Below are 14,966 nucleotides of genomic sequence, written 5' to 3'. Positions count from 1 at the left end.
CCTTGGATGAGGTTTCATGAAAAATGCAAAGTCCGCCTGGCCAATCCATCTACCCGCCAACCCTAAGGTTGGACAGACCATGAAAAATCTGAGACAACTGCACCTTTAATTACCTTAATTAGCCTCTTAATTGTCGGCAGGTGGCTTCTGACTTTTGCACGTGCCTGCTGACCGAAATATCGCGGGAGCGGGAGGATGATCATTTCGTGTGATTTTGCGTGCCGAGCTAAAAACTCTGCCCTAATATTCAGCAAGAACCACAATGGTTGTATATATGTAAGGGCATATTATGTTGAGCATGAATCACATTTGCATATACACACATACAAACTGATGAATTATTGAAAGTATTTTGGGGAGCAGCTTTGCAGGTATCATTATATTAGTATATCTCCAAAACTATTGATCATTTTAAAGGTTAAGCATCAGAGGTCAAAAGGCTTTGAAGTAACCTCAAGCATGTAAATTACGCTTTGAATGTTGGGTTCAGGGAACAAGCAGCAACTTCTAAGTCCTAAGCATGAAAGAATTATTTGATCTCAGTGAACAAAGTGCCCATGTTACCCTCAGCCTCCCCAGTAATAGCATGCTTCACCAGGTTCTATCGAGAGGTTTCCGGTCCTCTCGGGAACCTGATGTTAACTTCCTCATTTTGATAATTCCATTCATGATTCTACTGAGGCAAATGCTGATTGGAACTGAGTGAGTCCGTCAAATAGTACGTGATCTCTCCATGGTAATGAGTAGCTACTAAGGTGAAAAACAATTGTGACTTCATGTTCATTCGAGCTCCCAGACTGCAGCTATGCTAACACTTTTGTGTCAGTGGAATATAAAGTTGGGTGCATATTGACATTAACATAGCCCTGTAAATTGGGAGTAAAGTTGGAAATTAGACACCTTGAAACAAAAATGGAGAGACATTCTGTAGTAGACAGTTTCACACCAGTAGGACCGTAAAAATCACATTTCCAAAGTTCTCAGGTAATCTTATTGGCATTTCTGGACATCTTATAAATTGATCCTTAGTTCTTTCATCCACATAAGAGAACCATCACTGCCACTGGTTAACCTTACTACATTGACCATAAGGTGCAGGAGTCCATGTATCGTCATACATGTAAGCCATCTAGAGCACTCCTATTACTAAGTTCGGTGTAAGACACAGACAGTATTGTAATTCACACCCATCAACCGAATATGAAACAATACAGATATTGGTCTAAGAACAGACTTAATCCCATTTCACTGTTGCAATAAATATTTCCCTGGTTTTAGTTAAAATACAACAGCTTGCATCAATATATTGCCCTCAATGTAGCAAGGCACTTCACAGGAGGGTAATCAGGCAAAATGTGTCACTGAGCCACATAAAGAAATAAAGGAGATGTGGCTAAAGAGCTAAGTGTAAGGAGTATCTGTGACGGAGGAGCAAAGGATAGAGGGGTGTAGAAAGGAATTACGGAGCTTGCTGTCTTGCACTTTTTTCAAATACAACTCAACCCACAAAAAATACATGGTCACATTTTTAGATATATGTTAGCCTTGGTATTTTTGATCAGTAAAAAAATGAACAAAGAATTATTAATAACAAACATATGCTATACAGTCTTTACACAATTAAGGTTCAATGAATATTGCAGAAGAACGTGGCAGCAGCAGCACCAGGCATACCTAAAAATGGGGTGTCAACCTGGTGAAGTTACAACACAGGACTAGCTGCATGCCAAACAGCAGAAGCAGCAAGTGATAGACAGAGCTAAGCAATCCCACAATCAACAGATCAGAGCTAAGCTCTGCAGTCCTGCCACATCCAGTCGTGAATGGTGGTGGAAAATTAAACAACTCACAGAAGGATGAGGGTCCACAAATATCCCCTTCCTCAATGATGGAGGAGACCAGCACATCAGTGCAAAAGCTAAGCTGAAGCATTTGCATCCATTTTCAATCAGAAGTGCCGAGTGGATGATCCATTTTGGTTTCCTCCTGAGGTCCGCAGCATCACAGATGTCTGTTTTCAGCCAATTTGATTCAATAAACAGCTGAAAGTGCTCAATACTACAAAGGCTATGGGCCCTGACAACATTCTGGCAATAGTACTGAAGACTTGTGCTCCAGAACTAGCCACGCCCCTAGCCAAGCTGTTCTAGTACAGCCACAACACTGGAAACTACCCAGCAATGTGGAAAATTACCCAGCTATGTCCTGTACACAGAAAGTAGGACAAATCCAACCTGGCCAATTACTGCACCATTAGTCTACACTCGATCATTAGCAACGTGATGAAAGGGATCATCAACAGTGCTATCATGCATCATTTGCTTTGCAATAACCTGCTCGCTGACACTCAGTTTGGATTCCACCAGGACCATTCAGCTCCTGACCTCATTACAGCCTTGGTCCAAACATGGACAAAAGTGTTGAACTCCAGAGGTGAGGTGAGAGTGACTGCCCTTGACATCAAGGCAGCATTTGGTGGAGTATGGCGTCAAGACTGGAGTCAATGGGAACCAGGGAAAATTTTTCCAATGGTTGGAGTCATACCTTGCACATAGGAAGATGGTTGCAGCTATTGGAGGTCAATCATCTCATTGTTGCAGGAGTTCCTCAGGATATGTCCTAGGCCCAACTATCTTCAGCTGTTGCATCAATGACCTTCCCTCCGTTTTAAGATCAGAAGTGGGAATGTTCACTCATGATTGCATAATATTGCGACTCCTCAGATATTGAAGCAGTCCATGTCCATATGCAGCACGACCTGGACAACATTCAGCCTTGGGCCGTTTAGTAGCAAATAACATTCACGCCACACAATTGCCAGGAAATGACCAATCCCAACAAGAGAAAATCCAAATATCTCCCCATGATATTCAATGGTTTTGCTGAATGGTATCACTGAATCCCATAAATAGGAACATCCTGGGGGTTAGCAATGACCAGAAGCTGAACTGGACTAGCCATATAAATACGGTGGCTACAAGTGCAGGTCTGAGGCTGGGAATTCTGAGGCGAGTAACTCACCTCCTGACTCCCCACTGTTAATAACATCCAAGTTAGGTGGTGAAGCTGAAACCAAGACGCAGAGGCTTTCTTTATTGAGAGAGATTATTGGCTTGTTCAGTCTCACAGAAATCCTCCCCACAACCTAGTGTCCCAGCTATCCCCTATTTATATGTTCTCAAAGACAATTAATACCCATCACCTGTTTCTCTTAATCTCAATAATGTAATCAAACCTTAACAATATAACTGTTAAGACATTGACACCCAAAGCCTGTCCATCATCGAAAGGGCACAAGTCAGGAGTGTGATGGAATGCTCTCCACTTGCCTGGAAGAGTGCAGCTCCAACAAAGCTTGAGAAATTCGACACAATCCAAGACAAAGCAGCCCACATGATTGGCACCCCATCCACCATCTTCAACATTCACTCCCCCCACCACTGACACACACTGGCAGCACTGTGCACCATCTACAAGATGCACTGCAACAACTCACCAAGGTTCCTTTGACAGCACCTTTCACACCTGTGACCTCCACCACAAGGGCAGCAGACACATGGGAATACCACAACAAGGAAACAACTTTCTCCAAGCCACACACTATTCTGACTTGGAACTATATCACCGTTCCTTCACTGTCGCTAGGTCAAAATCAGGAAACCCTTTCCTAACAGCAATGTGTGTATTTCTACAACACATGGACTGCAGCTGTTCAAGAAGGCAGCTCACCACCACCTTCTCAAGGGCAACTAGGGATGAGCAATGAATGCTGGCCTAGCCAACAATGCCAACACCCAGTGAAAAAATAAAACAAAGTCAGGAACTCTATTTTCAAAGAACAACTCTTTGATTTTACAGTAGGTGCTCTGCCTGGCCTTAAGTTGTAACTGTTCTTGGAATTTATTTCTAAGCTAGTGGTTAACTGCCATAGCAATTCAATTGCATGTTTCATCACCATACTTGAATATGTTTATGTCTAAATATTAAAATACAAGCTGATTTCCATGTTGCATGGCTCAAATGTACACTAGCACCTAGAAAATAGGGTTGGATATTTAGGCTTTGACGAGTATGGAGGCAGATAGGCATGGAATATTGTCCGACTGCCGGTATGCTGGTTGGCCAGCGCCGCCTTGCTCCAGACCATTTTCCCAGAGGCATGATTGGAGGGTGATGGGTGGAGTGGTACCAAAGCTACCTGCCTGCAAATGACAGGTAGTCAATTAAGGCCCTTTAAAAGCCCATTAAGACCTTTTATCAGAGGCATGCTAAGAATAGGTTTTATTTTAAAGTTAAAAAAATTGGAGAGAGGGCACCTCCATTTTGAGTCACCGTCTCTCTCTCTCTCTCTCGAATTAATGGCCTGAGGGCAGGTTCGCCATCCAATTAAAGATGGTGTGTAGACTCTCGAAGTTTGAAGAACAAAGGGTGCTTCTTTACAGGAGGGCATCCTTTGTCCCTCCTACTTCGAGAGCCTACCCACAATCTTTGATTGGACAGCGAACCCACCCCTCTGGCCAGTAAGTGGCTAATTCGTGGAGAATCACAATTGGGTGATTGTTCCCCACACATTGGGGGCTTCTGACCCCATTTGACTCTGACTTTGGGAGGCTGAAGACTGCGGGGAAATCCTACCCACAGTTAAGTTGTTTGGTTACTAAATGAGCCACTTTAAGACCGCTGCTCAGCTGCTTGCTAGTGGGGAAGAGGAACAAACAGGCAATACTGTAGATTAATTAGAGGCTAATCAGGGAGGAACATTTTTGTAGGTGACAGCTAAAGGTACATCCAGACTTCACTCCCTGGGGAGATGCTAGATTTATCAAGGTCAGGGACAACCCATTGGAAGTGTCTAGCTTTCTTTTTCCCTTTTTAAAACCTGTTTTGCATCTATAACAAAGCAAACATTTTAAAATGTGAAAGACAGGTAGTAGATTCAAAACTTGCATACATATACACACACGATAATTATATTCATGGTTTGAAGTAATCCATGGTAGAACACAAGTTCATAATTCCCAAGCTAGGGATAAAATTGCGTATTCAATGTTTCACACCATAGTCTAGGTGAGAAACTTGCAATCATCACACCTTATCATGCATTTTAAGTACATCAAGCAAACACAATTAGCCATTTTGCAGACAAAGAGCTGGATTTTGGGGTGGCGGTGGTCCTGATAACAGGCTCGCATACCTCAGCTGGGGAGCCCCAACTGGATTCTGAGGCAATCAGGCAGCTAATGAGCTGCCATCGGGGCTCCTGGCCCTTTAAGGGACGAATTCCCAACTCCAAGAGCAGCCAGCCAAGCCGAGGGCTGGCAGCTCTTCAATCTCAGCTGCATCACCAGGAGCACTGGCCACTGCTGCGACTGCACCCAACTGGGAGACGCAACCTGCTTGCCACTCTTGGGAGGAGTTAAGTGGGGTCAAAGTCACCAGAGTCAGTCAGGCAGATCACAAGAGGGCGAATGGATTGGCAAAGTCAGGTGAGATGTTGCCACCAGGGTGGCTATTACTATTGAGCTTCAAGGGACCACTGTCCCAAACCAGAAGTGAGGTGGCCAGGCTTCACCCGCATTCTCCCCATGTGGCAGAGGGCTCATTCGGCACTGGTAAAATCCCTGTGGTGGTGGGGAAAGGCCCTTAATTGGCCACTTGAGTGAAACCCTCTGGTCAGGAAGGTTGTCCTCCACCTTCCCTGTAGCTCACAAAATGCCATGGTGGTCAGAAGGTGGCAGGCACACCACAGCTGCCCTCCCTTCCACTTTTTTGGTCACGTCCTTGCTTCTGCTCCCTCCTGGAGGCCCTATCAAATTCAGCCCAACATCCTATAAATAGTGATAGTCTAGATTTTCTGGTCAGCAGTGAAGGAACATTGCTAACTGCTGTACCCGAGAAAACGGACCATAAAGACTTAGCAGGTTGAAGAGCTTAGAATTCCTCTTTTTTAACATCTGTTTCAAACTGGCACCTTCTGTAGGGGTTCTGCGGCATTCAACAACAAAGCCAGTAGCAGGTAATATGATTAGAGATTTAGATTGAAGAATTCTCATAGACAACAAAGCAAGAGGTATAAAGTGGAGAATATAAATCACATTTAATCATTGTACAGAAAGCAAGATAAAGATTGGTACGTACACATAGGATTAAAGGAGAATTAGAAAAAAGCTTTGAAAAATTATTTTTATTTTTATTAAAAGTTTGCTAATTTTAAATATCCGGAGGGAATAAGACTCCAAACTTATAAAATTAGTTTTTCAGGGCCAGGGAGGTTGTTCACTAATAATTAAGACTTCATGGTGTTAAATACCGTCACTCCTGATTGAACGAAGCTTAACTATTATTGTTCTGTGCAGCAAGAATAGTGTGTAACTAGTTGAAGCCAAGTCAAATCAGTGATTTCTAAATGATTTCATCTGCTAAGGCTGCAAAACTGCAGTCTACGGAGGAGCAGAGGACCACAGACAGCAACGTCTGGATGTTCATGTTTAACTGCGCACATGTAGCAGTTGGTATCAGTTTTAAACAATAATAATGATGAGCATCCACAGCCTGAGCATCATTGCTACTGCAAATTCTAGGCTATTGAAATAAATAGGGGCAGTATTGGGCTTTTGGGAAACCTATACAAAGGTTCGGATTGCGGAAGCTACATTTTACGAGATAGAAGTATCACTGGATCCATTCAGACCTCATGGAATTGCAAAGGTTGCAACATAATGGCTAGTTATACTGATTGGTGTTGTCGCTCAAGGGAGAATATGAATTAAAACTCCCTATTCTTTTCAGAATTGGTAACATCTATTTGAATGCCAGCAGTCTTCAATTTAAACCTAGGAAATAAGATTGAGTTCGGAAAAACCAGTATCAATAGGCTCCCAAAACCCAAATTACATCTGACTGGTTCACTCTCAGTTCATTGTCAGAGGTGAATACTACCAATGAAGCCTCATACTTCACCCATTTAAGTCTTACTTCTATTAAACATAACTTTGTTCCTGCCTTTCTTAATTAATTAAAAAAAGCTTCTGACTTTAAAATCTGGACAAAGGAATAAAGCAAGTTGCTCTGAAAAGGGGTCATACAGACTCGAAACCTTAACTCTGTTTCTCTCTCCACAGATGCTGTCAGACCTGCTGAGTTTTTCCAGCACTTTCTGTTTCTATTTCAGATTTCCAGCATCCACAGTATTTTGCTTTTATTTCAGCAAGTTTGCCTACTCGTTTCATATTAGTAAATCAACCATAATGGAAGGGAATCAAACTGAAAAAGTTAATGTTTATTCTTGACAACTCCACCATTAAAAAAACCCTAGTTCCTTTTCCAAACGTAATTGCTGTTAAAATCCTTAATGGTAACTTTCACATTTGAAGTTATGTCAAAAGTATAATATTGGAAAAAGCCAATAAAAAAGAGCACAGAAAATCTTCAGTGGATTTGGTTTTTGGAATTAAAATCCAGATTTTAAAAGTCATATTACAGCGCAACTAAATTCAAATCTGCAATGGCATCACATTAACTAATATGTTTTATATTCCATATTAATAATTAAGGTATTGTTTATGCAGAGTGAGCAATTGGAGATTAAATGCTTTTGTTCTCCAATTGCAAAGTGACGACTAATTTGGAGAAAGTAGCACACTTGCTTTGGAGTGTTTTAAATAGATGATAGTACCAACATCCAAAATTCTGGGCAGAATTTTCCCGTCGGCGAGAAGGGAGCGGGGCCTGCTCACCGACGCGTAAAATGACACGTGGTGATGTCGGGCGGAACTCCCGATGCCACCGCGCCCCATTTAAATTTTCCGGTAGGCGGGGGCGCAGCAAAATCAGCTGTGCACCCACCGACCTGTCAATGGCCACTGACAGAGTCATTTAGCTAATTAATGGATCTGCCTGTCCAACCTTAAGGTTGGCGGGCAGGCCAGGACCCCCGGCGGGAATTAGGAAAAGCATGAAACCTCATCCACGGGCAGGATGAGGTTTCATGTAGGTTTTTAAAAATTTTATTAAAGTTTTTTTTAAAAATTATGGACATGTCCCAACTCATGTGACATGAGGGGACATATCAGGAATTTTTTTCCTATTTTTAATATTTGTGACAGATCAGCCAATCTCCCTGAGGCTGCACTTAGCCTCAGGGAGACGAGTGCGCTCTTTTGAGTGCATGCGCAAAAGAGTGCACTCTCGGGTTTAGGGAATTTCCCCCCCGCCTGCACAGGGAATGCAAAGCGCTTCCGTGTGGACGTCACGCACCGCGCCCCTATTTGGGGGCGCCAATCGTAGGCACGCCTGTGCGCGCCCGCATTTCAACTTCATCCCCGATGGGAGGAAAATCCTGCCCTCTAGCTGACATGGTAATCGACAGGTACTTAATTTTGGTTCACAAAATGTATACTCAATTTATGATGCTATTACATATGTATATTTATCAATCCATTGCTGTGATATAGAAATCTTCTCAAATTATTGCATATACATGTATACAAACACACAAATTGCCTAACAGTGCATAATCCCATAAATAGTGAAGTCACTGCATGTCCCAACTTCCTCAGTGCCTGAGAAGGGGAACGCATTATCCTATCAGGCCTACTTGCACTGGATGGAATGTTATTTGGGGAGAAGGAGAAACAAGGTTACTTGGCTCTAGGTTCTGGGTTAGTTAAGGTTAGGGCTGATCGAGGAGACTTCTGAAAGCTGGTGGTATTGCTTGTTGGAATTGGTGCCTCTCACGATCACTTGTTGTGCTGGGGGTGTCGTTTGCTAGTCTCCAATATTGGACCCAAAACTGCTTGTTTTTTCCCAAATATAGCAGAAGTCAAACATCACTCATTCTGATTGTCAGGTGTCCCATATGTACCACTTATGTGTTTGTGATGGGCAGGGCTAGGGTTCACCATAGAGAACCAGAGAAGCTAATTGTGAGAATATGCTGGCCTGTTTGTTGTGCTCTTTCACTTCACTGGGCATGTCCACCAAGCAGTGAGTTGAATGGCTTTTTGGTGCATTCATGGTCCTTGTGATCTTTGGACAGCTGTCCCAAATGGTTGGATATAGGGGCTGCAGGCTATGTGGAAAAGCTACAGCTCCATCAAAATGAGCAACTGATAGCCTTAAATATAATGGTACAAATTTAGCAAGTTGAATCAGGCAATGAAACTAAAATGCTTCATTACTAAGCCTTTCCATTTTTAAGAGAAATACAAACCTTATTACACAAACCTTATTATAAGACAGACTAAAGTCACAAATCAAGTCCCAAGTTATTACTTGTATCTGTTCTCTAAACACTATTCATTTTGCTATTGGATTTATCACAACCATGACACCTATTATAAGCCTAATCTTCTTTCTTTATGTAAGCCTATATTTCTAATACTGAATCTGACATTTATCATGCAGACGGACTAGCTGCACAAAAGGCAGCCACAATCATCACTACTTTACCAGTATTGGGTGACAGACGTTCACTGTCAAAAGCACCACGTCTGCAATAACAGACACCTTACAGTTGTCATTAATACTATCACTGGTTTTGGTGTGAAGTACTCCATCACATGTTATGTCAGCATATTCTGCAGAAAGCTATTTTTTTTCCTCTGCCATCAATAACACAAGTATAACCAATAATAAACTAGATAAATATACTCAATCTTGCCACAAACTACTACAAAATTCATGCAGAGAATTTTTATTGTGACTGAACTACCTTATGACCTTTATTTAAATGTGCACGGCTTTCTAAACAGCAGAAATATTGCAGCAGTTGTAGTAATCTTTAAAAACACTGTCTAATCTCACCTTTTCCTAGAATTTACAGTGAAATTAGTTTCTGTCAAAATATATCAGGGCATAAATTATTTTTGATGATTATTAGTATGTGAATGCTTAATGTGTTCCAAGTAAATGATTTGGCACAGGCTTTAACCAGTTTGTTTTAAATGCATTAGTATCTCCATTAAAATAGAAAGACAAATTTGGATGAATGCGATAAGCACTCCTTCAGTCACTTTGTCAACATTAGTTTCTATCCTGTTGTGCACAATATTACACATTCTGAAGCTAAATGCAGAGTACTAGTTAAGTGTAGTCAATCCAGGTTATGCTGTATACTCAGCAATTTCAGAATATTAATCTCTACATTGTGATTACAGTACATGTAGAGATTACATGTATTTTGATTTTACCTATTGACCAGTGAAGCCAGACTGTTTCAACAATGATTTACCAAAATTATATATGGAGGATTTTTACACCACCCCCCCAACACAAGAGTTACCTGCAACTGCCCCACAAACTTTCACTATCCATTCTACTCACTGTGCACTTGTTTAAAAAGGAGAAGAAAATGCTTTCAGCACATCACTCCTCAGGGTACAGTAATCCCCATTCAGGCCTTTATTTCTGCTGCTTCAAGCAAGTCAGTAGGAAATACATGCAATCAATGCTGGTCAATTAGCTAAATCTCAAAAGATAATCAGTCAGGTAAAACAGGTGCTAGAATTCACGAACTTGATTTTTACATTAACTTCATAAAGTCACTGGTTCATTAGGTTTGGCCATTCTACAAATAAATATGAATCAATAAAGCAATGTACAAAGTATCTTACATTTTTATATCTGCTGCACTTATCATGTGAGCCTTTTTTAGGAATGGCATGGAATGCATCTGGGGAATCAATTCCTACAATGTAGCTCTTCAGAATAAGCAATACAAAGAAAAACAAAGAACAAAGGAAACTACTGCACAGGAATAGGCCCTTCAGCCCTCCAAGCCGCGCTGATCATATTGCCCGTCAACTAAAACATTTTGCACTTCCGAGGTCCGTATCCCTCTATTCCCATCATATTCATGTATTTGTCAAGCTGCCTCTTAAACACCACTATCATACCTGCTTCCACTACCTCCTCTGGCAGCAAATTCCAGACATTCACTACCCTCTGCATAAAAAACTTGCCCTGCACATCTCCTCTATAGTTTTCTCCTCTCACTTTAAATCTATGTCCCCTAGTAATTGACTCTTCCATCCTGGGAAAATGCTTCTGACTATCTACTCTGTCCATGCCACGCACAATTTTGTAAACTTCTATCAAGTCGCCTCTCAATCTCCGTCGCTCTAGTGAGAACAATCCGAGTTTCTCCAACCTCTCCTCATAGCTAATAACCTCCAGACCAGGCAGCATCCTGGTAAACCTCCTCTGCACCCTCTCCAATGCCTCCACATCCTTTTGGTGATGTGGTGAACAGAACTGCATGCAATATTCCAAGTGTGGCCTAACCAAGGTTCTATATAGCTGCAGCATGACTTCCCAGCTTTTATACTCAATACCCCTGCCAATGAAGGCAAGCATGCCATATGCCTTCCTGACTACCTTATCCACCTGCGTTGCCACTTTCAGTGACCTGTGGACCTGTAAACCCAGATCCTTCTGCCCGTCGATGCACTTAAGTGTTCTGCCATTTACTGTATAATTCCTGCCTGTATTAGACCTTCTAAAATGCATTACCTCGCATTTGTCCAGATTAAACTTCATCTGCCATTTCTCCGCCCAAGTCTCCAACCGATCTATATCCCGTTGTAACCTTTGACAATCCTCTTCACCATCCGCAACTCCTCCAACCTTAGTGTCGTCTGCAAACTTACTAATTAGCCCAGTTACATTTTTTCTCCAAATCATTATGTATACCACAAACAGCAAAGGTCCCAGCACTGATCCCTGCGGAACTCCACTATTCACAGCTCTCCATTCAGAAAAGCACCCTTCCACTGCTAGCCTCTGTCTTCTATGACCACGCCAATTCTGTATCCATTCTGCCAGCTAACCTCTGATCCCGTGCGACTTTACCTTATGTACCAGTCTGCCATGCGGGACCTTGTCAAAGGCCTTACTGAAATCCATGTATATAACATCCACTGCCCTTCCATCGTCGATCATCTTTGTCACGTCCTCGAAAAACTCGATGAAGTTAGTAAGACACGACCTCCTCTTCACAAAACCATGCTGCCTCTCACTAATACGCCCATTTGCTTCCAAATGGTAGTAAATCCTGTCACGAAGAATCTTCTCCAATAATTTCCCTACCACTGACGTAAGGCTCGCTGGCCTTTAATTTCCTGGATTATCCCTGCTACCCTTCTTAAACAATGGAACAACATTGGCCATTCTCCAGTCCTCTGGGACCTCACCCTTGGCCAGTGAGGATACAAAGATTTCTGTCAAGGCCCCAGCAATCTCCTCCCTTGCCTCCCTCAGTACTCTAGGGTAGATACCATCTGGCCCTGGGGACTTATCCACCTTAATATTCTTCAAGTCGCTTAACACCTCCTCTTTTTTGATCTCAACATGATCCAGGCTATCTACACACTCTTCCCTAGACAAATCGACCGCTAAGTCCTTCTCTTTGGTGAATACTGATGAGAAGTATTCATTTAGTATCTCTCCCATTTCTTCTGGCTTCACACAGATTCCCACCTCTGTCCCTGAGTGGGCCTACCCTTTCCCTGGCTACCCTCTTGCTTTTTACATATGTATAAAAGGCCTTGGGATTTTCCTTAATCCTGGTTGCCAGTGACTTTTCATGACCCCTTTTAGCCCTCCTGACTCCTTGCTTAAGTTTCTTCCTACTTTCTTTATATTCTCCACGGGCTTCATCTGTTCCCAACCTTCTAGCCATTATGAAAGCTTCCCTTTTCTTTTTGACTAATCTCACAATATCCTTCGTTATCCAAGGTTCCTGAAAGTCGCCATGCTTATCCTTCATCCTAGCGTGAACATGCTGGTCCTGAATTCTTATCAACTGATGTTTGAAAGCCCCCCACATGTCAGTTGTTGATTTGCCCTCAAACATCCGCCTCCAGTCTAGATTCCTCAGTTCCTGCCTGTAATTAGCCTTCCCCCAATTAAGCACCTTAACCCGAGGACTCCTGTTATCCTTATCCACCAGAAACTTGAAACTTACTGAGTTATGGTCACAATACAGCATATAGTAAACATTTAATGCTGTGAGATCAAACCCCATGGGGAGAATTTTATCCCCATTGGGGTGGCTGGGCGGAGCAGGCGCAGGTAGGTGCACCACCATTTTATGCCAACTTAGACCCGCCCAGCGTGACATGCACCCGTAAGCGCTGAGCGCTCCCTGTGCAGGCAGGGGGGAGTAGGCTGAGTCGGGGCCTGCGCTCTTTCGCACATGCAGCAATCTCCCTGAGGCGCAGGGCTGCCTCAGGGAGATTAGTCTGATTTTTAAAAATTTAAATAAAGACAGTAAAACATTCTTAAGACGTCCCCTCATGTGACAGTGTCACATAAGCTAGGGCATGCCTGTGAATTTTATTTAAAATTTTTAAACCTCATCCTGCCTGTGGATGAGGTTTCATGATAAATGCGAAGGCCTCCTGGGCTCTTCGCCTGCCCGCCAACCTTAAGGTTGGACGGACAGCTACGTTAAGTGTTTAAATTGATATTTAAATGGCCTTACTAGGCCTTTGACAGTTCGGCAGGCGTGCAGCCGACTCTGGTGCATGCCCGCCGAGCTGAAAATCGGAATGACATGCGGTGACACCAGAACGCACGCCCGATGTCACCTCGCGTCATTTTACGTGCCGGCGAGCGAGGCACGTCCCTGCACGCCGACTCACAGACTCTGGCCCATGTCACAAAATGACGTCAGAAAACATTCATAACCTTTTACCGTGTGAAAGTCACTATTACGGTTGCATGAATTAATCGGCTATTTTGAAAAAAATGATTCATAGCTAATGAAAATATAAACTTACATCAACACAAGTTCATAAAAGGTCACTGAATACTGACGTATGTAATATTCAGATACTTTGCACATACCTCAGTGGCAAACTGTTGCAATCCACCTATGTTAATTGCTCCTTCTTCGGATGCATGTAAATTGCATCCTCCCACACAGAGGTCAGAGGTTGGGCAAACCATCCCACAAGTTAGACCGAGGGGGTTGTCAGACAGAATGGTTTTGGCAGCTCCATAGTAGTTCTATAAATCAATAAAAACAGAAGCTTCAGCAAAATGTACAAGAATTAAATTAGTTTAGCATACATAAATGATTTGAATAGACATGTTAATCCATTATTTGTTAATAATGTTTAAAGCAAAGATAGATATTTAAAGAAACCATCACCAGCACAGGAAAAAAGTCTTGCTAAATAAACTGCAGTGTAAAGAATTGTTTTAGCAACTTAAAATAGGGAAGTTGAATCAGTCGCTCATCAGGAAAATAAGATAACTTGAGGACGCGGTGGTGTATTGGCGATGTTACTGGGCTAGCAATCAGGAGGTCCGGGATAATGTTCTGGGGATATGGAGCAGAACTTTACAGCAGCGGGGTTTTACGTTCTTGCCAAAGTCAATGGAGTTTAGGATTACAGCGAGGCTGTAAAATTCTGGCCATGGGTTCAAAACTCACCACGGCAGTTGTGGAATTTAAACTCAATAAATCTGGAATGTAAAGGTAGTCTCAGTAATGGTGACCATGACAACCATCATCAATTGTTGTAAAATCCCATCTGGTTCACTAATGTCCTTTAGGGAAGGAAATCTGCCATCCTTACCTGGTCTGGCCAACATGTGACTCCAGACCCGCAGCAATGTGGTTGACTCTTAACTGCCCTCTGAAATGGCCTAACAAACCACTCAGTTTAAGGGCAATTAGGGATGGGCAACAAATGCTGGCCTTGCTAATGATGCCCACGTCCCATGAAAGAATAAAGAAAAAGATAAATAAATATGAAAAAAACAAATTGGTGTTTTTCTCCAAGAAGACAACTGGATGATTGGGATCGGCCAAAGTGCAAGATAAACACAGGGGCAGGATTTTACGTTCATCGGGCGATGTGCGACTGACCCAATTGGGCGCAAAATCATCCTGACATCATCGCGCACTCTCACAATCTTTTGGTTGGTGGGTGCGCGCGAGAGTTGGCAGCACACCC

General features: G+C 42.6%; 1 protein-coding gene across 1 annotated transcript in view; it reads right to left on the bottom strand.

The window, feature by feature from the left end:
* The window catches only part of LOC121289338 (dihydropyrimidine dehydrogenase [NADP(+)]-like), an 838,466-nt gene that overhangs the window by 500,377 nt on the left and 323,123 nt on the right, over window positions 1-14,966 (bottom strand). Inside the window, exon 5 of the mRNA XM_041208692.1 lies at window positions 13,849-14,010. Within this exon, the coding sequence (XP_041064626.1) occupies window positions 13,849-14,010 (162 nt within the window). The remainder of the gene's footprint in view (window positions 1-13,848; window positions 14,011-14,966) is intronic.

The sequence above is a fragment of the Carcharodon carcharias genome, chromosome 16, assembly GCF_017639515.1.
Source record: "Carcharodon carcharias isolate sCarCar2 chromosome 16, sCarCar2.pri, whole genome shotgun sequence".
Classification (NCBI taxonomy): domain Eukaryota; kingdom Metazoa; phylum Chordata; class Chondrichthyes; order Lamniformes; family Lamnidae; genus Carcharodon; species Carcharodon carcharias.
The sequence above is the reverse complement of the archived record's forward strand: the minus strand, read 5'-3'. Positions and strand labels throughout refer to the sequence as shown.